This window comes from Mus caroli, chromosome 7 (genome assembly GCF_900094665.2).
Source record: "Mus caroli chromosome 7, CAROLI_EIJ_v1.1, whole genome shotgun sequence".
NCBI lineage: Eukaryota > Metazoa > Chordata > Mammalia > Rodentia > Muridae > Mus > Mus caroli.
Genome location: NC_034576.1, coordinates 93,334,923 through 93,355,707, shown reverse-complemented (window position 1 = coordinate 93,355,707; position 20,785 = coordinate 93,334,923). Strand labels below are relative to the sequence as shown.

Sequence of the window (20,785 nt, the reverse complement as noted above, 5' to 3'; positions counted from 1 at the left end):
GCTGTCCTGGAACTCAGTCTGTAGACCAGGCTGGCCTCGAACTCAGAAATCCGCCTGCCTCTGCCTCCCAAGTGCTGGGATTAAAGGCGTACGTCACCACCGCCCGGCTCTTGGGTCCCTTCTTAAGCCATCCTTGTTACTTAACCTCTCTGGGTCTGTAGAGTCTAGCATGATTATCCTTGAATTTACAGCTCCTATCTACCTATAAGTGAGTGCAAAGAATGTCTGTCTTTCTGGGCCTGGGTTACCTCACTCAGGCTAATGTTTTTCTTGTTTCATCCATTTGCCTGAAATTTTCATGATGTCATTGTTTTTTACAGCTCCATTGCGTAAATGTACCACATTTTCTTTATCCATTCTTCAGTTGAGGAACATCTAAGTTCTTTCCAGTTTCTGGCTGTTACAAATAAAGCTGCTATGCACACAGTTAAGCAAGCGCCCTTCTGATAGAATGGAGCATCCTTTGAGTGTGGTACAGTTGGGTCCTGAGGTTGATCAATTTCCAATTCTGTGAGAGAATGCCAGATTCCTTTTCAAAGTGGCTGTACAGATTTGCACTCCCCGCCAGCAGTGGAGGAGTGTTCCCCTTGCTCTACATCCTTGCCGGAATGAACTGTCCCTTGAGGTTTGGATCTTAGCCATTCTGACAGGTGTAAGATGGAATCTCCGGCTCATTGTGATTTGCATTTCTCAGATGTCTAAGGATGTTGAACGTTTCTTTAAGTGCTTTTCAGCCATTAGAGAGTTCCTCTCTTGAGAATTCTCTGTTTAGCTTTGTACCCCACTTTTAATTGAATTACTTAGTTGGTACCTACTTTCTTGAGTTCTTTATATACTTTGGATATTGTCCCTCCTTCAGATGTGGAGTTGGTGAAGATCTTTTCCTATTCTGTGGGCTGCTGTTCTGTCCTATGGAGGGCATCCTTAGCCTTGCAGAGGCTTTTCCTTTTTGAGGTCTCACTTACTAATTGTCAGTCTTGGTGCCTGTGTGATTGGTATTCTGTTTAGGAGCTTGTCTCGTGTACCAGTGCCTTCAAGGGCAATCCCCACTTTCTCTTCTTCCAGGCTTAGCCTATCTGGCTTTATGTGTGGGTCTTTGGACTTGAATTTGTGTGAAGTGATAGACATGGATCTATTTGCGTTCTTCTACATGCTGACACCCAGTTAGACCCGCACTGTTTGTTGAAGATGCTTTCTTTTCTTCATTGTATTATGTCTGATTTCTTATCCAAAAATCAGGTGTCCATGGGCCTGTGGATTTACATCTGGGTCTTTGATTTGATCTATCAGCATGTCTATTTTTTGTGCCAATACCATGCCGTTTTTATTGCTACAAGTCTATAGTACAAAAATAATACTTATGGAAGTTCTTTTATTGAATAGGACTGGTTTTGCTACCCTGGTTTTGTTTGTGGTGGTGATGATATTATTATTGTTGTTTTCCATATGAAGTTGTCTGTAGAGAATTGTGTTGAATCTGCGGGTTGCTTTTGATAGGATGGGTATTTTTACTTTGTCAATCCTACCAATGCAAGAGCCTGGGCGATCTTTTCATCTTCTGATAGCTTCTTCAACTTCCTTCTTCAGAGACTTGAAGTTCTTGACATACAGGTCTTTCACTTACTTGGTTAGAGTGACCCCAAGATATTTTGTATTATTTGTGGCTATTGTAACGGGTGTTGGTTCCCTGATTCTTTCTTCAGGCCATTTGTCATTTTTATAAAGAGGGGCAACAGATTTTTTTTTTTTTAGTTAATTTCGTGTCCAGCCACTTTGCTGAAGGTATTTATCAGCTATAGGAGTTCCCTGGTAGAAATTTTGAGGTTGTTTATGTACACTATCATATCATCTGCAGATGCCAATACTTCGACTTTTTCCTTTCCAATCTGCATCCCCTCGATCGCCTTTAGTGGTCTGATCGCTCTAGCTGGAACTTCAGGTACTGCACAGAACAAATAGGAAGAGAGTGGACAGCCTTATCTTAGTCCTGATTTTAGTGAGATTGCTTTGACTTCTTCTCCATTTAATTTGAAGTTGGTGATAGGCTTGCTGTAAATTGCCTTTTTTACGTTTAGGTATGTCCCCCTGTATCTCTGATCTCTCCAAGACTTTTATCACGAAGGGGTTTTGAATTTTGCCAAAGGCTTTTCCAGCATCTAATGGTATGCTTGTGTGGTTTTTTTTCTTTCAGTTTATTTATATGGTGGATTACACTGCAATATTTTTGTATGTTAAACCATCCCTGCATCTCTAGAATTGAAGCCTACTTGATCATGGTGGATGTTTTTTTTTATGTGGTCTTGGATTCTGTTTGTGGGTATTTTATTGAGTATTTTTTGCATCAATGTTTGTGGGGAAAATTGCTCTTTGTTGAATCTTAGTGTGGTTTGGGTTTTAGGGTGACTGTGGCCTCATAGAATGAGTTTGGCAGTGTTCTTTATGGTTTTTTTTTTTTTGTGGAATAGTTTGAGGAGTATTGGCATTAGCTCTTTGAATGTCTAGTAGAATTATATTCTAAAACCATCTGGTTCTGGGCTTTTTTTGGTTGAGAGACTTTTAATGACTGATTCTATTTCCTTAGGTGTTATAGGTCTATTTAAATTGTTTATCTGATCTTGATTTAACTTTGATAATTTGTTTCTATCGAGAACATTTCCCATTTCTTTTAGATTTTCCAGTTTTATGGAGTACAGGTTTTTAAAGTAAGACCTAATGATTTTTTGGATTTTCTCAGTGTCTGTTATGTCCCCCTTTTTGTTTCTAATTTTGTTAATATGGATATTCTTTCTCTGCCTTTTAATTAGTTTGGATAAAGCGTTGTCTATCTTGTTGACTTACTCAAAGAACTAGCTCTTGGCTTCATTAATTCTTTGTATCTTTCTCTTTGTTTTTATTTCATTGATTTCTGCCCTCAGTTTGGTTATTTCTTCTCCTCTTGGATGTGTTTGCTTCATTTTGTTCTAGACCTTTCAGGTGTGTTGATAAATTGTTAGTATGAAATCTCTCCTATTTCTTTATGAAGACACTTAGTGCTATGAACATTCCTTTTAGCAACACTTAATTGTGTTCCATAAGTTTGGGTATGTTGTGCATTTATTTTTATTGAATACTAGGAAGTCTTTAATTTCCTTATTTCTGTCTTGGCCCAATTGTTATTGAGTATAGAGTTGTTCGGTGTCCATGAGTTTGTAGGCTTTCTGTTGTCTCTGGTGTTGAAATCCAGCTTTCATCTGTGGTGGTCTGATAAGATACAGGGGGCAATTTCAATATTCTTGTATCTGTTGAGACTTGCTTCATAACCAAGGATGTGGTCAATTTTGGAGAATGTTTTGTAAGGTGCTGAAAAGAAGGGGGTGTGTGTGTGTGTGTGTGTGTGTGTGTGTGTGTGTGTTTGGGTGAAATGTTCTGGAGATATCTGCTAGATCACTTGATTCATAACATCTCTTAGCTCCATTATTTCTCTGTGTAGTTTCTGTGTGGATGATTTGCCCATTGGTGAGAGTCAGGTATCAAAGACTCCCACTATTAAACTGTGAGGTTCGACGTATGCTTCAGACTTTAGCAATGTTTTTGTTGTTTTTTGTTTTGTTTTGTTTTTTGGGTGTTTTTGGTTTTTGTTTTGTTTTGTTTTTACAAATGTGGGTGCCTTTGCATTTGGGACATAGATGTTAAAAGTTGAAATGTCATCTTGGTAGATTTTTCCTTATTCCTTCTCTATCTCTTTTAATTTTGGTTTGAAGTCTATTTTGCTAGATATGAGAATAGCTACACCAGCTTTCTTGGGTCCATTTGCTTGGAGAATCTTCTTCCAACCCTTTACTCTGAGTTAACGTCTAGCTTTGATGTTGAGATTTGTTTCTTGTATGCTGCCGAAGAATGGATTCTGGTTTTATATCCATTCTGTTGGCCTGTGTCTTTTTATTGGAGAATTGAGTCCACTGATATTGAGAGATATTAATGACCAATGATTGTTAATTCCTGTTATTTTGGTGGTGGTGGTATAGTGTGGTGTGGTGTGTATGTGTGTGTATGTGTGTGTATGTGTGTTTACTTTTTGGAAGGTTTGCTGGTGTGAGATTATTTATTGCCTGTGTTTTCCTCCGTGTCGTTAACCTCCTTGGGTTAGAGCTTTCCTTCTAGTACCTTATTTGGGGCTGGATTTGTAGATAGATATTGTTTAAATTTGCCTTTCTATGTTGCTTGGCCTTTCCCCCATGCAGCTTTTAATATTTATAATTTGATCTTCATGTTTAGCGTTTTGATCAGTATGTGGCAAAGGGATTTTCTTTTTCTGGTCCATCCATTCCATTTGGTGTTCTGTAAGCATGTCCTTGTTTAGGTAGAAAAATTATTCTTCTGTGATTTAGTTAAATATATTTTCTGGGCTTTTGATCCGGGAATCTTCTTCTATTTCTATGATTCTTAGGTTTAGTCTTTTCAGTGTTCCAGATTTTATGGATGATTTGTGTCCGCAACATTTTAGATTTAACATTTTCTTTCTGGTGAATCAGTTTCTTCTAACCTGTCTTTAACCCTGAGATTCTCTCTTCTGTATCTTGTAGTTTGTTGGTGATGTTTGCGTCTGTAGATCTTGTTCACTTACCTAGGTTTTCCATTTCCACAGTTCTCTCAGTTTGTGTTTTCTTTATTGCTTCTGTTTCAGTATTCAGGACTTGCACAGTTTCTTTTGAAAGACTCCAAAAGGAGCCCCTTGTTCAGGCCTCAGGACAATAGCGGACACCCAAGAACTCACAATAGACAGAGCTTGTTGCAAACAACATGAGGCTTTATTCGGGGAAAGCCAGAGCTCTGGGGATGACTCATATCCCACGTAGGGGTAGAGGAGTCCACCTCGAGAGGAAAGAGGTCCCAATTTTTATAGGCCCTCAGGGGAGAAAGGAGAAGGGGGGGTAGGGGATTTCCAGATATAAACAATGTCTATTCTCAAGAAATGGGTTTGGGAGGGGTACAAGGAAAGAGTCTGGTGCAGGTGTAGCAACTCAGGATTGGCTGGGCTGTGGTTGCTGGGGAGATTTTCTGACTCTTTCTCAGCAACCAATATTGCAAACACCTGGCAATGGGCTTCATCAGTGGGCACACACATGGGTCAAGGAACGGTCAAAACATTGGCAGACACATAGGTTCAAGGAGTGGCCAGAGCATTGTGCACCTCTATTTTTCTAAATCAGTGAAGCTAGTTCTGCTAACACTGACATCTATCTTGCCAATTTCAGGGCTTCTGTGACCTTTTACATTCTGTCAGGATCTTTCACTTTCATTTGTTGTTCTTGGCCTTCTTTATGGGATATATTGATTTTTTTCTCTAATTTTTTTGTTTGTCTTTTCCTCAATTTCTTTAGGAGTTTGGTTTTTTGGGTTTTGTTTTTGTTTTTGTTTTTGTTTTTGCATTTCCTCTTAAAGGACCTCTATCATCTTCATAAAGTTGGTCTTGAGGTCATTTTCTTGTGTTTCAGCTGTGTTGAATTAGTCAGGTCTTGTTGTCATAGGACAGCTGGGCTCTGGTGGTGCCATACACTGGCTGTTGTGTTCTTACACTGGTGTTTAGACGTCTGGTTTGGGGATGAGTATAGGTCTAGGTGCTGATTTCTGAGTTTATCTTGGTTGGATGTTTCGTTCCTGTTTGGTTTTCTTTTTCCTCTTTGGTCTTCTGGTCTTTGTGCCCCAGATTTCTGTTGGCCAGCATGACTTCTGATTCAATAGGGAGTATCTGTCCAAATTGGGGGGTTAGAATTCTCGTGGCTGGCTTGGTCTTTGGTGCAACAAGAGGTCTCTGCCCCAGTTAGGGGAGTTGGAGGACAGGAATGAGGATCAGGGTCACTGAGTGAGTGGAGGATATCCTCTGGTAGGCTGCCTATCTGCAGTTCAGGTGTCAATTGTGATATCTGCTCTAGGAGTGTGTCTCAGTCTGAGTTCACCTTTCGGCTTTTTTTCTGGTTGGCTTGGCCTGCACCTGTTCTTCAAATGGTCATGGCCTGTTCCTGGGCAGCAGAAGTCTGCCCAAGTTGGGGCTTGAGGCACAGCAGCAGGAGAGGACAGGGTAAGTGGGGCTGTGTAATGGATGTTTGTGAACTGAAACTAGGATCTAGGGAGGTTGTTTGGTTGGTTGGTTTTGTTTTTTGTTTGGGTTTTTTTTTTTTTTCAAGACAGGGTTTCTCTGTGTAGCCCTGGCTGTCCTGGAACTCACTCTTTAGATCAGGCTAGCCTTGAACTCAGAAATTCGCCTGCCTCTGCCTCCCAAGTGCTGGGATTAAAGGTGTGTGCCACCACCACCCAGCTTAGTTCCTCCTGTTGGCTCACCTGCTCTTCTGATTGGTTTTCTATAACAAAGTCTTCCAATGTAGCCCAGGATGACAGCTCTCTTCTCTCTCTCTCTCTCTCTCTCTCTCTCTCTCTCTCTCTCTCTCTCTCTCTCTCTCTCTCTTTTAACTAGCTCCCTCAGTTCCCTTCCTCCAATAGGTCACTAATATAATAGTAATGTATTAACCTTTTAAAAATTATAACCTAGAGCCCCACCAGCCAAGAGCATGAGCTGGCCCCACCCCTTGTCTGGTATGCAGTGACATGGGTGAAGGGAGATGCACCCCCATCACCTGTAGCAGGTGGGAGAGCTGATCCTGCCCCTTGCTGGCTGTGGCATTGGGTGAGCTTGCTGAGGCAGTGCTGGAGAGCTGGCCCTGATGGTGTGGGTTTCCGGATGCTGGTGAGTTCACCAACTCAGCTACCAGTCAGACCCAGATCTTCCTATGTAGCCCAGGCTGACCTTAACTCCTCATCCTCAATCTAACCCAACAGTTTTCCCATCGCTATATGGATGGGGTGACCAGCCCTGCTGACCCGAAGCTGCAGGTTCTTCATGACACAGGGCAACAACAGGATATCTAAGAGGAGTCCCAGTAAGGATCCAGTATTCATAGTGTAGCAAAAGCCAGTAGCCTCCAACCAGACCAACGACTTGTTGCAAGTAAAGATGTATAACACGCTGTGATAGACTACAGCTTCCACTAGACATTTTTGGAGGGTGGGTGGCTTGTTTGTTTGTTGTTGTTGTTTTGTGTGGTTAGTTGGTTGGTTTGGGTTTTCAAGATGGGGTTTCTCTGTGTAGTCCTGGCTGTCCTGGAACTCAGTCTGTAGACCAGGCTGGCCTCGAACTCAGAAATCCGCCTGCCTCTGCCTCCCAAGTGCTGGGATTAAAGGCGTGCACCACCACTGCCCAGCCTGATTTTTTTTTCAATTTTAATTTTTTTGTTGTTGTTATCTTGTGTGGTGGAAGGTTACAAAGGCCAAGAGTGAGTATGAATGGATGGGGAAATGAGAGGGATTGGGGTGCATAATGTAAAATTCACAAAGAACCAAAAAAGGTTTTTAAAATTTCCTTACTATGTTTTAATCTATTTTTTTAAGCCAACTAGATCACTTGGAAGTGAATAGAAGGCCTAAAAGAGCCTGGCTTCTGACTTCCCAGGCCAAAAAAAGAAAATTACTGGAGCGTACTGAGAGAAATAAGAGGCTTTAATAGACTGCCGTCGGGATGAGACTGAACTGCACTATATTGCTTTGTTAAACGCTTAAAAGTAAAATGAGAAGACAGATGCAAAGACTTCAGTGCCTCACGTTGCCCTGTGAGTACTTGCTGGAGTTAAACCCAAGCTGACAAATGCAGACAGAAAAGCACAGCACCTCTATCACAGGAGTTCTGCCCCTTCCCTCATCCCCCACATCGGAGAGTTGTTTTGAATCACAGAGGAGTCATTTTACATCAGCAAATATAAGCTTGCAATGACCCGAGCGAGGCATGCGCACAAAGCTGGAGTCCTATTTACATACACCACCTTCCAAGCACAGAGAATTCGAAAAGAGGAGAGAGAGGCCTTGGGGAAAAAGAAGAAAGGACTGGACCACTGCCCTAACCTCTGCACTCCCTCACCCGCACTATTCCTCATATGCCCGCCAGGTGGCGCGCGCGAATCGCCATGGTGCCTAAACCAGAATGGGATAGCAGATGAAGATGCCAATCGCTTTGAAAACAGCGGGAGGGACCTGGATGGGGTTGGAAGGGAGAGAGGGAGAGTGCTTTGGGTTGTTTGTACCTGAGAACCACCAGCCCACAACCCGGAATTCTCACCTGAAAACGCTGGAGACGATGCTGGGAGAAAGCTAACATCCTTGTGTGACCTCTGACTTCTGTCTGCCCCCAAAACTTTATAGGAACCCTCCCCCACTACAGTGGACACTCCCTCCTCTTGATTTGCCCTGACACGAGATGGGCCTGGGGTCGCGCCCTCTGGTTTTTCCCTCGGAGCGTTGTTCCTGAGCGGTTAAGAACTGTTGAGAAGGATTCTCCAAGCCGTGCCCCTCTTTCACCATTCTGGAGACAGGGATACCTGCTTGGTTTTAGCCGCCCTAAACTTAAAGGTTTGTAACCTTCAGGGTGTCCTAGCCCAGTCTCTTAACTCAGTAGATGCCCAGCCCTCTGATGCAGTAGTCCCCCTTTATCAGTTTCAGATACCTGAGGATCTTTGTGAAGGATGAGGGGTGGATATTAAATGGAAAATGCCTGAAATAAGCATTTTTGTTTGTTTTAAGTAACGTTTGTCATATCTGATAACTGTTCTATTCCAGTATTATTAATCTAAGTTTTGTTATAGGTTTATAGGTACACAGTACGGAAGGGGGCGGGGGCTGTGATGGCATCTAACATGATTGGTAGTATCCCAAGCCTCAAGCACCCTTCGGTGTCTTGGAGTCTCAACCTCACAGAACAAGTAGACTTTTGTGTTGCTGTCTATCACTCCACAATTGCCTCAAAGCTTTATGAATACTCTTAACAGTTCTGAAACGAGATGGAAAAGATGAAGAAAGAAACTGGGGGTCAGACAGGACCAAAACCTGTGCTGAACTGACTTAGTGGAGAATGGGGGTTCCACTTCTCCTGCCTTCTCCTAGTGTCCCCAGTGGTTCCCAAGCTGAGGAAAGTTGTTAAGTGAAGACCTTGCACACCCTTGAGATGCTTCTCAGTGGCAGGGCCTGATCCAGCACAAGTAGGACTTTCCTCTGCGTTTAGTGTGCTTGCATATTAACCTCACAAGCAATTCATAGATTTTAGTTCCCTGGTGATACAACTCCTTCAAAAGAAAACATGTGACTTCTTCATGTAATGAATGCTCTGGATTTTTATGATACGGTTCTAATTTCATTGTGTGGTGACACATACCTTGACCAAAAACAATTTAGAGGAGCAAACGGTTTATTTCAGCTTACAGATTACAGTCCATTGTTGAGGGAAGTCACTGAGGGAACCATGGAGAAAGAGAAAGGCTGCTTACCGGCTCACAGGATTATACTTTGTGGTGGTTTAGCCCAGGGAGCGGCACTATTAAGAGGTATGGCCTTCTTGGAGTAGGCATGGCCTTTTTGGAGGAAGTGTGTAAATGGGGGAGGGGGCAAGGGAGGGGCTTTGAGCCACTCTCCTGGCTTCCTTTGAATGAAGATGTCTCAGCCATACCTGCCTGGACGCTGCCATACTTCTGGTCATAATGATAATGAACTGAACCTCAGAACCAGTAAGCCAGCCCCAATTAAATGTTCTTTATAAGAGTTGCCTTGGTCATGGTGTCTCTTTACAGCAATGAAAACCTTAAGACATGTTTAGATAGTTTATTCTTTGTTTGTTTTGTACAGCCTAGAACTACCTCCAAAGAGAATAGCACTGCCTACTGTGCTCTGGACCCTCCTACATCAGTTAACAAGATAACGCCACAGACGAATAGGACCTAGGCTGTAACAAGTTGACAGTTAGATTAGACAAGGGCCTTGTTTGTTTCTTCATTCTCTCCTTTACCCCATAATCTCCTTCTGATGTAGAAGGAGTTGATGTAGTGAGGAGCTAGGAAAGGAGGTCCCATTGAAGGAAAAAAAGAGAGGGAGAAAGAGGAGGAGGAAGATGAGGAGGAGGAGGACAGGGAAAGATTTATTTCTGTGAAGGCAAAGAAAGAAGATAAGTGTGGAGTTTGCGCCAGAGTATGTGGTGGCTGCTCCCAGATCCGCTTGCACACAGCTCCAAGTCCTGACCCCAGCCTACGTTCCTTATGTTCACTACTGTAAAGGCACGGCCACTGTCCTCATAAGACTCTCTTCCAGGTGATGTTTTATGTCTATGAAATAATATTTACTCATTCGATATTCTTTTTCTGTGGAGACATTTGTATCAAGGGACAGGGAACAGTCTAGTCCTGCTGACTAGTTAGGGTAGTGTAGTTCTTTCAAACTTTTTGGTTTTTAGCGATTTGTTACTAGCAATTCTGCATGGGAAGATAGACCACACTGAAGCTTAGAATCTAGAAGAATTTGGGAACTATGATTCAAATATACCGGAGACTAAACATTTACATTGACAAGAAAAATGCATTCTGGGAAGGGAGCTGGGATGGTGCTGAGCACAGGCAAGGCCTGAACTTGATTCCCTGTAAGAAAAAAAAAGAAAAAGAAAAAGAAAAAACACTACACACAGCACCGACCTCCAAAAGATATGTGACAATATCATTCATCTACATGTTTCTAAACACATAGATCTCAACAAACGGTTTTAATGGTACTTTTCTAAAATGAATAAGCTTTGCATTTTCACACTATTTGGGACTATGTACATATATATAGTCTATATGAAAAGACGTGTGAAGGATTTTAAAGTAATTTTAGATGGAATTACCACTTGTAAAAGGACTTAAGTAAATCAACTTCATTTTGTTTTAATGCTGGAGTGCATTTCTGATTCTGTTAACAGTGCATTCTAGTGAGACAGAAAACCTTCTCTAGGTCAAAAAGCGTTCCTGGCATAAATGAACGCTTGAATTCCAGAGAATTTTGCTGGGATGGGGAGATGGCTCAGTGGGGAAATGTGAGCTGTGTAAGTATATAGACCCGGTTCTAGATCCCCAGTGCCCATAGCAACGTTGGGACGGTGGGCATGGTGGAATCGCAGTGTCTGTGAGGCAGAGATGGATCCCAGAACACACTGACTCGATTGACTCGCTGAGTTAGCAAGCTATAGGTCCAAGTGTGAGACCCTGCCTCAACATACACTGCAGAGGGCAGTTAAGGAAAACATCCACTGTTGACCTGTGACCTCTACCCATGGACACATGCACCTGCTCCCACACACGTCTACACACATGCACACCATGATTACATACACAAGCAAAATAATATTTCTTCTATATAAAATTTATTTTTATTTTATATCCTTTGGTGTTTGGCCTGCACAGATGTCTGTCTGAGGGTGTCAGAAGCCATGGAACTGGAGTTACAGATAGCTATGAGATGCCACTTGGGTGCTGGGAAGTGAACCCAGGTCCAGTGCTTTCAACCACTGAGCTAATTATTAGCAGCCCTACAAAAATAATAATTTTTTAAAAGATAAGATATTGAAATAATTTTGCTTTACAAATTGTTACATTGCATCCACATTGTTAGTAATGAAGTGAGGCCATATATGGGTGTTTGCAGGCAACTCATTCACAACAGTGTGCATTGAACATCCAGGATGTAGCTGGTTTATGGGCCAGCATATATTTTCGAATTCGCAAAAACATGAGCTTGCTGAAGTATTACTTTTCAGCATTAAATGAACTCTAGTTTATTGAGATGAGTATTATGAACATTTTAAATGTGCATGTTGCCTCGCAACCAGTATTATAATGACTTCTGGGCCTTTGAACTGCGCCTTACTTAGCCAGGATCCTGGACGGACCACGCTGTTGTTCCTGTTACTATTGATAGCTTTGAGTTTGGAGCGAACTGCTGGCAGAGCCAGAGCTGTCTCTAAAATACCTCCCCCACTTTTTAATGACAGAGAATTGAAGGGGTGTGTGCCGTGATTAAACATACATTTCTATTAAGACGTTCTAGCTGGCAAATCCATAGCTGGAAGGGAATAGCCGAAGGAGGAGGGGCACTAAGATTCAGCTGTGCAAATAGAAGGGAAAGAAACCATGGAGGTTACAGAACAGAAAAGGGAGGAAAAGTTATTTCTGCTTACCTCTCACTTTTCTTACAAATTAAACGTTACGACAATTGTCACCTCTAACCAATATCTTTTAATTACATGTTACTTTTCTACCAATGGACTCATTCAGAACTGTTGCCACTGCTAATAATTAGGTCAGTATCTTCCATTTCAATCTGTGTTGATGGGAAACAAGTCAAGCAACATCAGGAGCCATTTCATATGTCCAGAAAGGTGTTAGGGCAGAAAGGAGAGAGAAAATGAGGTGCGGAGACACTGTCCAGGTGCCAGGCCCCACCGCCGAGAGACTGTGCAGACAGGAATCCATTCTGCATCTATTGATGACTTTAAAAGCCAGAGGCTTGTGGGATATTGGTCCACGAGAAGATAATCATACTTCCACTTTTACTTCATTAACTTCATTTTTCACTGAGAAGCGCTGAGAATACTGTTTTGAAACACTTTCTGACAGGAAAAAAACAGTTGTGTCAGAGGAAACTCCAGACCCAGGAAAACCTGGAGACTGGAATTCTTAGGAGCCAGGCTGTTCTCTGCTCACACCTCGAAGTAAGTTATTAAACTGTCCAAACTCACCGGGCAAGAAAGAGCACACATGCACAAAGGCACAAGAGCCATCATATTTTAATGACCTTCTAAAGAGAGAGTAGCACTTGAATAACTTCTCTAGTCTCCCTCCTCCTCCCCCCTTCCCCTCCCCCTCCCCCTCCCCCTCCCCCTCTCTCAGGCCCCTCAGTGTTTTGTGTAAGGTCTGCTGCTGTGTGCATCTCCCGATAACTTTGAGTTTCCATCTTGCTTCTGCTCCGTTGTACAGTTAGTGACCAGGAAGCATCCTAGCCACAAAGCATGCACCAAATACATGTCTGCAGTCACTGCAAGCAGATTCGACATTCATTTGTCAGGAATTATACCAGATGAAGCCTTCCTGAAGATAGCATTCGCTTTGTGAATGGTCTTTCACCCTTCACTGGGGTAGTCAGACTCAGAAGGTCAGCGGCTGTGTTTGTGAATGTCCTACCGTCTACTGGGCATCATCACCTTTTGGGGTACTGCCATTTGCAGTTCAATTGTCTTGCTAATTTTCTTGAAAGCCTTCAAAACAATGACAACACACATTGCTGTTTGTGCATGAATTATTCATGCTTTAGTGGCTTGACATTTTCCCTCATATTTTATTAAAATCCTTTGTGGTAAGCTTGCTGTTAAATAACGAATTATGCATTCAGAGAGGTAAAAGCATAGCAGTCACACAGCTGAGGTAACTGAACGAGATGAGGCCGTGTTTTCTGCAGCGCCAGATGGGGAACGCTGGAGGAGCTCACCACACTTGATCTTTCCCATATGACTCAGAAAGATATTAGTCTTGACATTTGTCTCGACTTTTAAATAAAATATAGTAGAGTAAAAAAAAAATGGAATAGTAAGCTATTGTTTTTAAATGAAACATTAGCATGCTTGTTTTATAAAGATAAAAATTCATATTCTGAAGTAGGAAATAATGTAACAATTCAGCATGGTATCAGAAACAAAGAGAAACAATGTTTCTTCGCTGAAAATTGTTTATGGACTATGTGAAATAATGATAGGTTTTGGTGTGGAACTTACTGAATTGCAAATACGTGTCCTAGTTAAGAAGACAAGTATGGTGGGCTGCTCACACTTGTAATCTCAGCACCCAAGAAGCTAAGGTAGGAGGGTTTCCATACGTTCCAGCCTAGCTAGGGCTACAAAGTAAGACCTTGTCTCAAAAGGGGAAAAAAAAAGACACCATGTTAATGATTTTTTTAAAGATGGGTACATACTTGTCTAGAAAACTCTCGGATACAAAGAAAGCATCGCTGGAATTATGGGTGCATGAGGAGCAAGTCTATAGAGAGAAGTGTGGTTCCACGTCAGCGGATCTAGATGATCCATACACGTCTGTGGACTCCCTGTTAGGTTATCCAAGTCATTGGTGAAGCCAGGCCACAGTGAGCCCTGAGGACTGGAGTCTAGAGCATGAAGACCCCTGCAGTACAGTGCCTGCAATTTAAAGAAAAATAACGCGTATCTGAAAGTGAAGACAGAGTAGAAGAGACATATGGCTTATGAAACATCGTACATGTGAGACACTAGGCCAGCACTTTATATACTCTAAGCTCATCACAGCTCTTACAGTAAGATTGCCATCCTTCTCAGCTGTTCAAGAGATGAGGAATCTAAAGTAGAAACAGATTAAGTAACTCTCTGAAGATCACACAAAAAGCCAGTGATAGGGTCTAAGATTAAAACCCACACCTGCCTGATTGTCCCACCTAACCAAGTATTTATTTGATAATAATTGTGTCTGTTGGAGGGAGAGAAACAGCGTTGCCCAAGAATAATCACATGCTTGCAGTAAAAAGTTTCCAGTCATGTAAACAATCCCCAAGATGTTTCCCAAACCAAACTACAGATGCATTGGTAAGAGGACAGACCCTTGAGCTCAGGACAGCAATGAAGTGAGTTAAGAATCATCTAGAGAAAGCCATATTCTGAAAAGTATGTTTTGATTCCTAAGCCAAACCCATGAGGGATTCCTGCTTCGTGCAAACATCAGCCAGTAGTGGGTCTTGATTTTCCTTCCTTTAAAAATACTATTGACAATTTAATTATTTTATGTAAAGGCAATTTATGGTTTATGAAAAGTTAATGAAGCAACATCCTTATTACAGTTAGTTGCATTTGTAAATCTCTTAGCTGTTTAAAAAATACTTCAAAGTAAGCTTTTATTTGTGATTTCTCTAAAAACTCTGGCCAAATGAAATTCTTTCAGGCCCTCAAGTCTTGATTCAAAAAACAAAAAAAAAATACTTTTTTAATATGTTTTTTTAATCCATTGTATACAATACAGTGCATATTCTTTATTCTTTGCATATAGTGTATTTTGGTCATATTTTACAACTTCTCCCTGGTCCATCCCTCCCTTCCCACTCCCACTCCCCACCTCCAACATCCTTTTCTTTTTCTTATGACCTACTGAGTACAATTTGTGCTGCCCTTGGTCACACGAGTGGAGCCATCCAATGGTGCACAGGAGGCTTCCTCCCCTAGTAGCCACCAACTGTCAGTAGCTCCTTATCTGGGATGAGGGGTCATGAGTATCTTCACCACCCAGGCTAGAAGGTTGACTAGCTTGCTATTCATAAGAAACCACATCTCATTGGTTCCCGCGGTGGACCTGTCACCATCTTACCCCAGTCCTCCCTGACCCCTGACTCTTACAATATTTGCACGCACACACACACACACACACACACACACACGGTATTTTTTAAATAGACATTTATTGAGATGCTGCTACACACAGTGCACATTGCCAAACACTGTGGAGAAATAAACAGCTTAAGAAGCATAGGCCTTTGGTCATGGAGAAGAATGATGGATAACTTAACAGTACTCATGCCTTACACAGTTCCAGATGAACTGGGGTGTGCAGCGATGCTCTATCTGGGCTAAGCACAGAACTCACCAGACTAAAGAATCCATCTGTTTAATGGTGCTCCCACCTTGTGGATGATGTTAGATCCGGGATAAAATGGTCAGTCTTAAGCCCCAGGGGTGATTTTCCAGAGTCAGCACAGGTAGCAGGGTCAAGATGGGGCTGATTCACTTTCCCTGTATCTGTTTGGCCCTTAGGTCTTAGTGGCCAACCAGAACCATGGACGCCTCAGCCAAAGGAAGCAAAAAAGATGCCCCTGATGGACCACCAAAAGACTCGAAGCTGCCTGTCAGTGAGGCCCTTCTGGACTATCAGTAAGTCTGCAGTCTGAACCTGAGAACAGCCCCATGCAGATGCAGTCATTGCTAAGACTGGAGTGATGTAGCTAAGCAGTGCTAAGAAAACAAGATGGACTAGAGACATCGTGCCGCTGTGCTGTGTGTGTGTGTGTGTGTGATATAACCTTGGCTGTCATTACTCAAGCACTGTCTACCTTGGTTTGTTTTTGGTTTTGTTTTTTTGTTTTTTGTTTTTGTTTTTCTCTTTTTAGGCATTTCATAATGTCTCACTCCTAGGAGCTGGAGATGTCTTGTTTCAACAAATAGACTCTTGAGGGCTTGAGAATGTCAACTCTTGGCACTGGGTAGATGTTCCAATGTGTAATTTTTAGGGAACTCATGGACAAGTGTTAGTACATTTCCAAATAAGAATGAAATCATTCATGTTTTCATTCAACAAATATTTGTATATTTATCATGTTCAGGACAAGTGCTGAGCCAGAATACAGCCGTGAGCAGGACCACATGGTTCCTACAGCATTGAAGCCTAGCAGACGGACATGTAAAGAAGGAAAAACTGACTTGACCTAGTCTCTAGTCAGAGGGTTTGGAAAAGCTAGGACGGAGAAGCCGTGCAAGTTAATCTCTGGATGAAGACAGTTATGGAGAGAGTGGAAAAATATGGTTTATGGGAAAGACATATGAAAAGGTATACCATAGTTCAGGAAATGGCAGCCACCAGAGTGAAGGACAGAGGGCAGAGTCTAGCGGTGTAAGTGCTGGAGCAAGCAATGAACGCTGGGACTAGGAAAGAGAAATTATTTATTACAGGGATGCACTAGCACCCTGGTGCTAGTGACTACATCTGTATAAAGGGTCAGAATTCTAGAAAAAAAAAAAAAAGAGCCACTGGGGAGAGCGCTTACTTGAGCTACCCTTAAGTATCAGCAAGGGAATATTTGCATGCATTTCCCATATAACTGGAATCTTTCTTCTCTTGGAAGCAGTGCAGAAAACCCAGGCTCTGTGAACACAGGCTGGACTCTCACTTGCTCCGTGGTTTTGTGATGACATCATTACAGTTGATTCTCCTTGTGGTTGACAAAGGCCAGTCTCTTCCCTCTTTACCAGAGGTTTACAAAGAGGCAAACACTCGAGTTTCTCAGGAGCTGGTGAGCCACAGAAAGTGGTTATTCCTGTGTCTGTGTTCTCTGTCATTTGTTTAAAATGCACTAATAATCTGACAGACAACAAGAGCCAAAGGCTTGCTGGCCCGTGCTCTGCCAATGGCCATTCACTTACTCTGGGTTTCCTCCGTAACAGAACTTCTGTCACATGGCAAGTAGCCATGGACCCTCTCTCAGCAGCTAAAGGAGGACTGCCTGGCAGCGGCTTGTATTTCTCACTCTGTTCCATGAGGTCAGAAAGCAGTGAGCCCCCAGTGGATAGTGATTCATGCTTTCTGAAGAACTGAACTTCAAAAAAATAAAAATAAAAAAAAATAAAAAACTTCCAAAGAAAATGAGGTTTTTTGTTTGTATAAAAATGATTCTTAGCACCTTTGTTCATCTATGTAGCTGTCATCTCTCAGTAATGATTCCTGTTTTCTCCTTCCACCCAGCTTTCCTACACTGAGAATAGATAGAGAGAGATAGGTGTGTACTTGGTTGTAGATTTTAACGATAGAAAGTGCAAATAAAGATTTTGAGACCAAAGATTATTTGGATGGGTAGTAAGTAGTTCGTGGGTTTGTTTTCATATGGAGCAAGTAGTTAAAAAATGTACCTTTAATTTTTTTTTCCAAAGCCTGTTTTTTAGTGAGGGTTCTGAAACACTTTAACTTCGCTTCTAGCCCACCACCCACCAGAGGTAGTAGAAAAGAAAGGATATGGGGGAAGTGGGCCTGTTTAGAAATGGTTCTTTAGAGCAATGCCCATAAGTGTTGTCAGAAAATTGGCAGTTCAGTTCACAGGTCAGCAGCGGCAGCTCAAGCCACTCGCAAGCACTTCCTGGACACACCAGCAGTCCAATTCAGGAGAGTCGGGATAGCAAACAGGGATCAGCAGTGGTGTCACTACCCATCAGAGACAGCCAGACCTCGGACTCCGCACAAATTATCAGGAGGGACCAAGAGGGATGTCAGGAGAAGTTCTTCACTGTGCCTTTCTCATCAAAGTGAAGATCAGTGAAGACGAGAGACCCACAAGCTTTGCGTGGCTAGCTGTACCAGCAAGCCACGTTGAGCCTCTATCACTGTCTGTTCAGTCCTATTTATACTCCCCCAAGACATCACATGTCTTCCACAAGTCTTGCCTCACCACCTGTCTTGCCTCAGCTTGTGAGTCTGTCTTCGCAAAACTCCACGGGTCTGTCTCAGCTGACATCACTCTGCCAATCTGCCTAAGTCCATGGAAGTGGCAAGAAGCCGCAGCACACCACCAGTTTTTTGTTGTTGTTGTTGTTTTGTTTTGTTTTGTTTGTTTTTGTTTTTTTGGTGTGTTTCTCTCTATGGAGTCCTGACAAATGGAGCTCAACTGTGCAATGTAAGGTGGACCAATACATGCGTGTCCTTAACAAAGAATTCTTCATCATGTGTCCTGTCAAGTGCTTGCTTTAGCAGAGAGCATCCTTGCACCTGTGTCTGCTTCAGTGAAATATTCCTTCGAATGTTTACCCCAGCAAAAGTCCAATCCAACACAATTGACTTCCCAAAGAACCCTTAAGTCCCCACTTCAAAAACACTTAGAGCTGAGATGAAGGAGAACACCAGATGTGCTTTCTGCTTGGTTCTTCCTCAACAAATTCTGAACACTGGATTTCATGTCTGTCTCTGCAATGCCTGGCATAGTTGGTACAGAGTGTAAACTCGGGGTCTCTTTCTTTCACTGTTGAGTCCTGGCTGAGTGCAGAATCAAACTGACAAAGATAAGACTAAGATACTGTTTCACTCATGGGTGTAGGAGATACAAATTTGCAGTGTTTATCTGGGTGTTGAAATGCTTGCCATGCATCCAATGTTGTCTCACCCACTGGTGAGTGTACACTAACAGTAGTGCCTACCACAGCCCAGTCTTTTGGTCAGGCACTGCCATGCACACAGGGACTCTCCTACAAGAAAAGAAGGCCAGGAACCTCTCCGGAATGTTACTTTTTGAAGAGCTGATACTAGAGATGCCAGAAGTGATTTCTTCTAACGATGGCTTTTATCTTATCCTTTATACTTCTTCTTTGGCTTTCTACAATATAGGTAACTGGATATAGGTTTGGGTATAATTATTTTTTTTTAACTAGAAAAGAATAGAATGTTTTTAAGTTCAAATACATCTTCTGATTTACTAGATTAGTAAAATGATGTGTTTATTGAATTCTAAATTGTTCATTTCTACGCACTAATTTTTAAATACTCCTTGGATGAGACATACAATAAAAATACTCATCTTTTTAAAAAGTTATTTTTCTTAGGGCTGGAGAGATGGCTCTGGGGTAAGAACACTTGCTGTTCTTCCAGAGACCCTGGATTCAATTCCTGGCACACAAATGGTGACTCATGACCATCTGTAACTCCAACTCCCCTCTTCTGACCTTCATGGGCACCAGACTCACAAGTAGTACACAGACATGCGCATAAAAAAACATTCTAAGTGTGTTTTCAGCCTCAAATTTCCAATGATATTTCATAGAAGGGGAAATTTGTATATAAGTAACATTTTGAAAGTATGGGCAGGAAGTGATATAAAGTCACATGGTGACGCTATGCTTTGTAATAGCACTAGACCCTTTTAAGATCATTGCAAGAGCCAGACATAGGGGCTATGTCTTTACTCCCAACACTCTGGAGTCAGGGGCAGATGAATCTCTGAGTTTGAGGCCAGCCTGTTCTACAGAGTGAAGTCCAGGACAATCAGAACCACATAAAGAAACCCTTTCTTGAAAAAAAAAACACACACACACACACACAAAATCACTGTACTATATCTGGGTTTATCATCCCACCTCCTTCAGCCCTCAGCATGACATAGAGGATACTAAGGCATTGATGGGGCACATATAAAAGGGCACAATGAAGACAATTCCATGTAACAGGCAAGAGTATGGGGTTCTGAAGTTAAGCTCTAGTGCTCCTAGGCAAGTCCACCTCTTCAGAAAGCCACGGAAAGTCAAAAATTAAACCTTCAATTGCCATGATTTCCACAAGGGGGCCAGGGAGGCCGAAAACAGTTCAGAATTCTCCAAGAACTGCTAGACATGGCTCACTGTAGGATGAGCCTGAGACCAAGCCATTTGCTCCTAACCACTCACAGGTTAGCAGCTGTAGGTTTCTTCAGATGTAATAGAAATAGAAGCTGAACAACCAAAGTAGAATTTCAGACGAACAGCGAACATCTTTAGAATATGAACATCATATGACAGACCTGGGTTTGGGTGGACAGGCATTCCAAAGAAAAGTTCTTGGCTGTATTGAGGAAGCCACTCTATTCTGTCCATCAAAGTCTCAACTCAACAGATGGAGACAGCATATTTGAGATTTGCCTTGTCCCACAGTTGAGTCTGCTCTGCCACAGGGCTCAGCCTCTTGGGGAGGCAGAACGCAGGGAGTTTGACTGCACTTATCCCATGCAGTGCTGGGCCATAGGGAAGCACTATGACACCACTCCTGGGGTGGAAAAGCATAGTCTGAGAAAGCCAGATCTGGTTGGGGGGGGGGGGCACTGTATCTTCAAAGAGGCAGGAGCCATGGAGGTTTTTTTTTTTTTTTTTTTTTTTAACTCTTGGACATCCAGGTGCCACTGGAAGTCACTGAAGAGCTGAGAATGGAGGTGGGGGCCCAAGGGCTAGGGACAGCATCTAGCCTGGGGCCGGGGTAGGGGGAAAAGGGAGCCCCGGCTTGTCCAGCCCAGCAGAGATGATTGTCCTTAGCTTGGAGGAGGCAGACCAGGAGCACAGAGAGGTCTTCTATGGGAAAATTAAACTGCAGCTCTGTAGACAAGGCCCTCTCCAGGTTCCTCA

At 42.5% G+C, this 20,785-nt stretch overlaps 1 protein-coding gene across 1 annotated transcript in view; it reads left to right on the top strand.

Moving 5' to 3' along the window:
* Positions 1 to 8,324: 8,324 nt before the first annotated feature.
* Ccdc83 (coiled-coil domain containing 83) overlaps positions 8,325 to 20,785 on the top strand; it is a 39,179-nt gene continuing 26,718 nt past the window's right edge. Inside the window, exons 1-2 of the mRNA XM_021168112.1 lie at positions 8,325 to 8,433; positions 15,698 to 15,814. Coding sequence (XP_021023771.1) covers positions 15,720 to 15,814 — 95 coding nt within the window. The 5' untranslated portion in view covers positions 8,325 to 8,433; positions 15,698 to 15,719. The remainder of the gene's footprint in view (positions 8,434 to 15,697; positions 15,815 to 20,785) is intronic.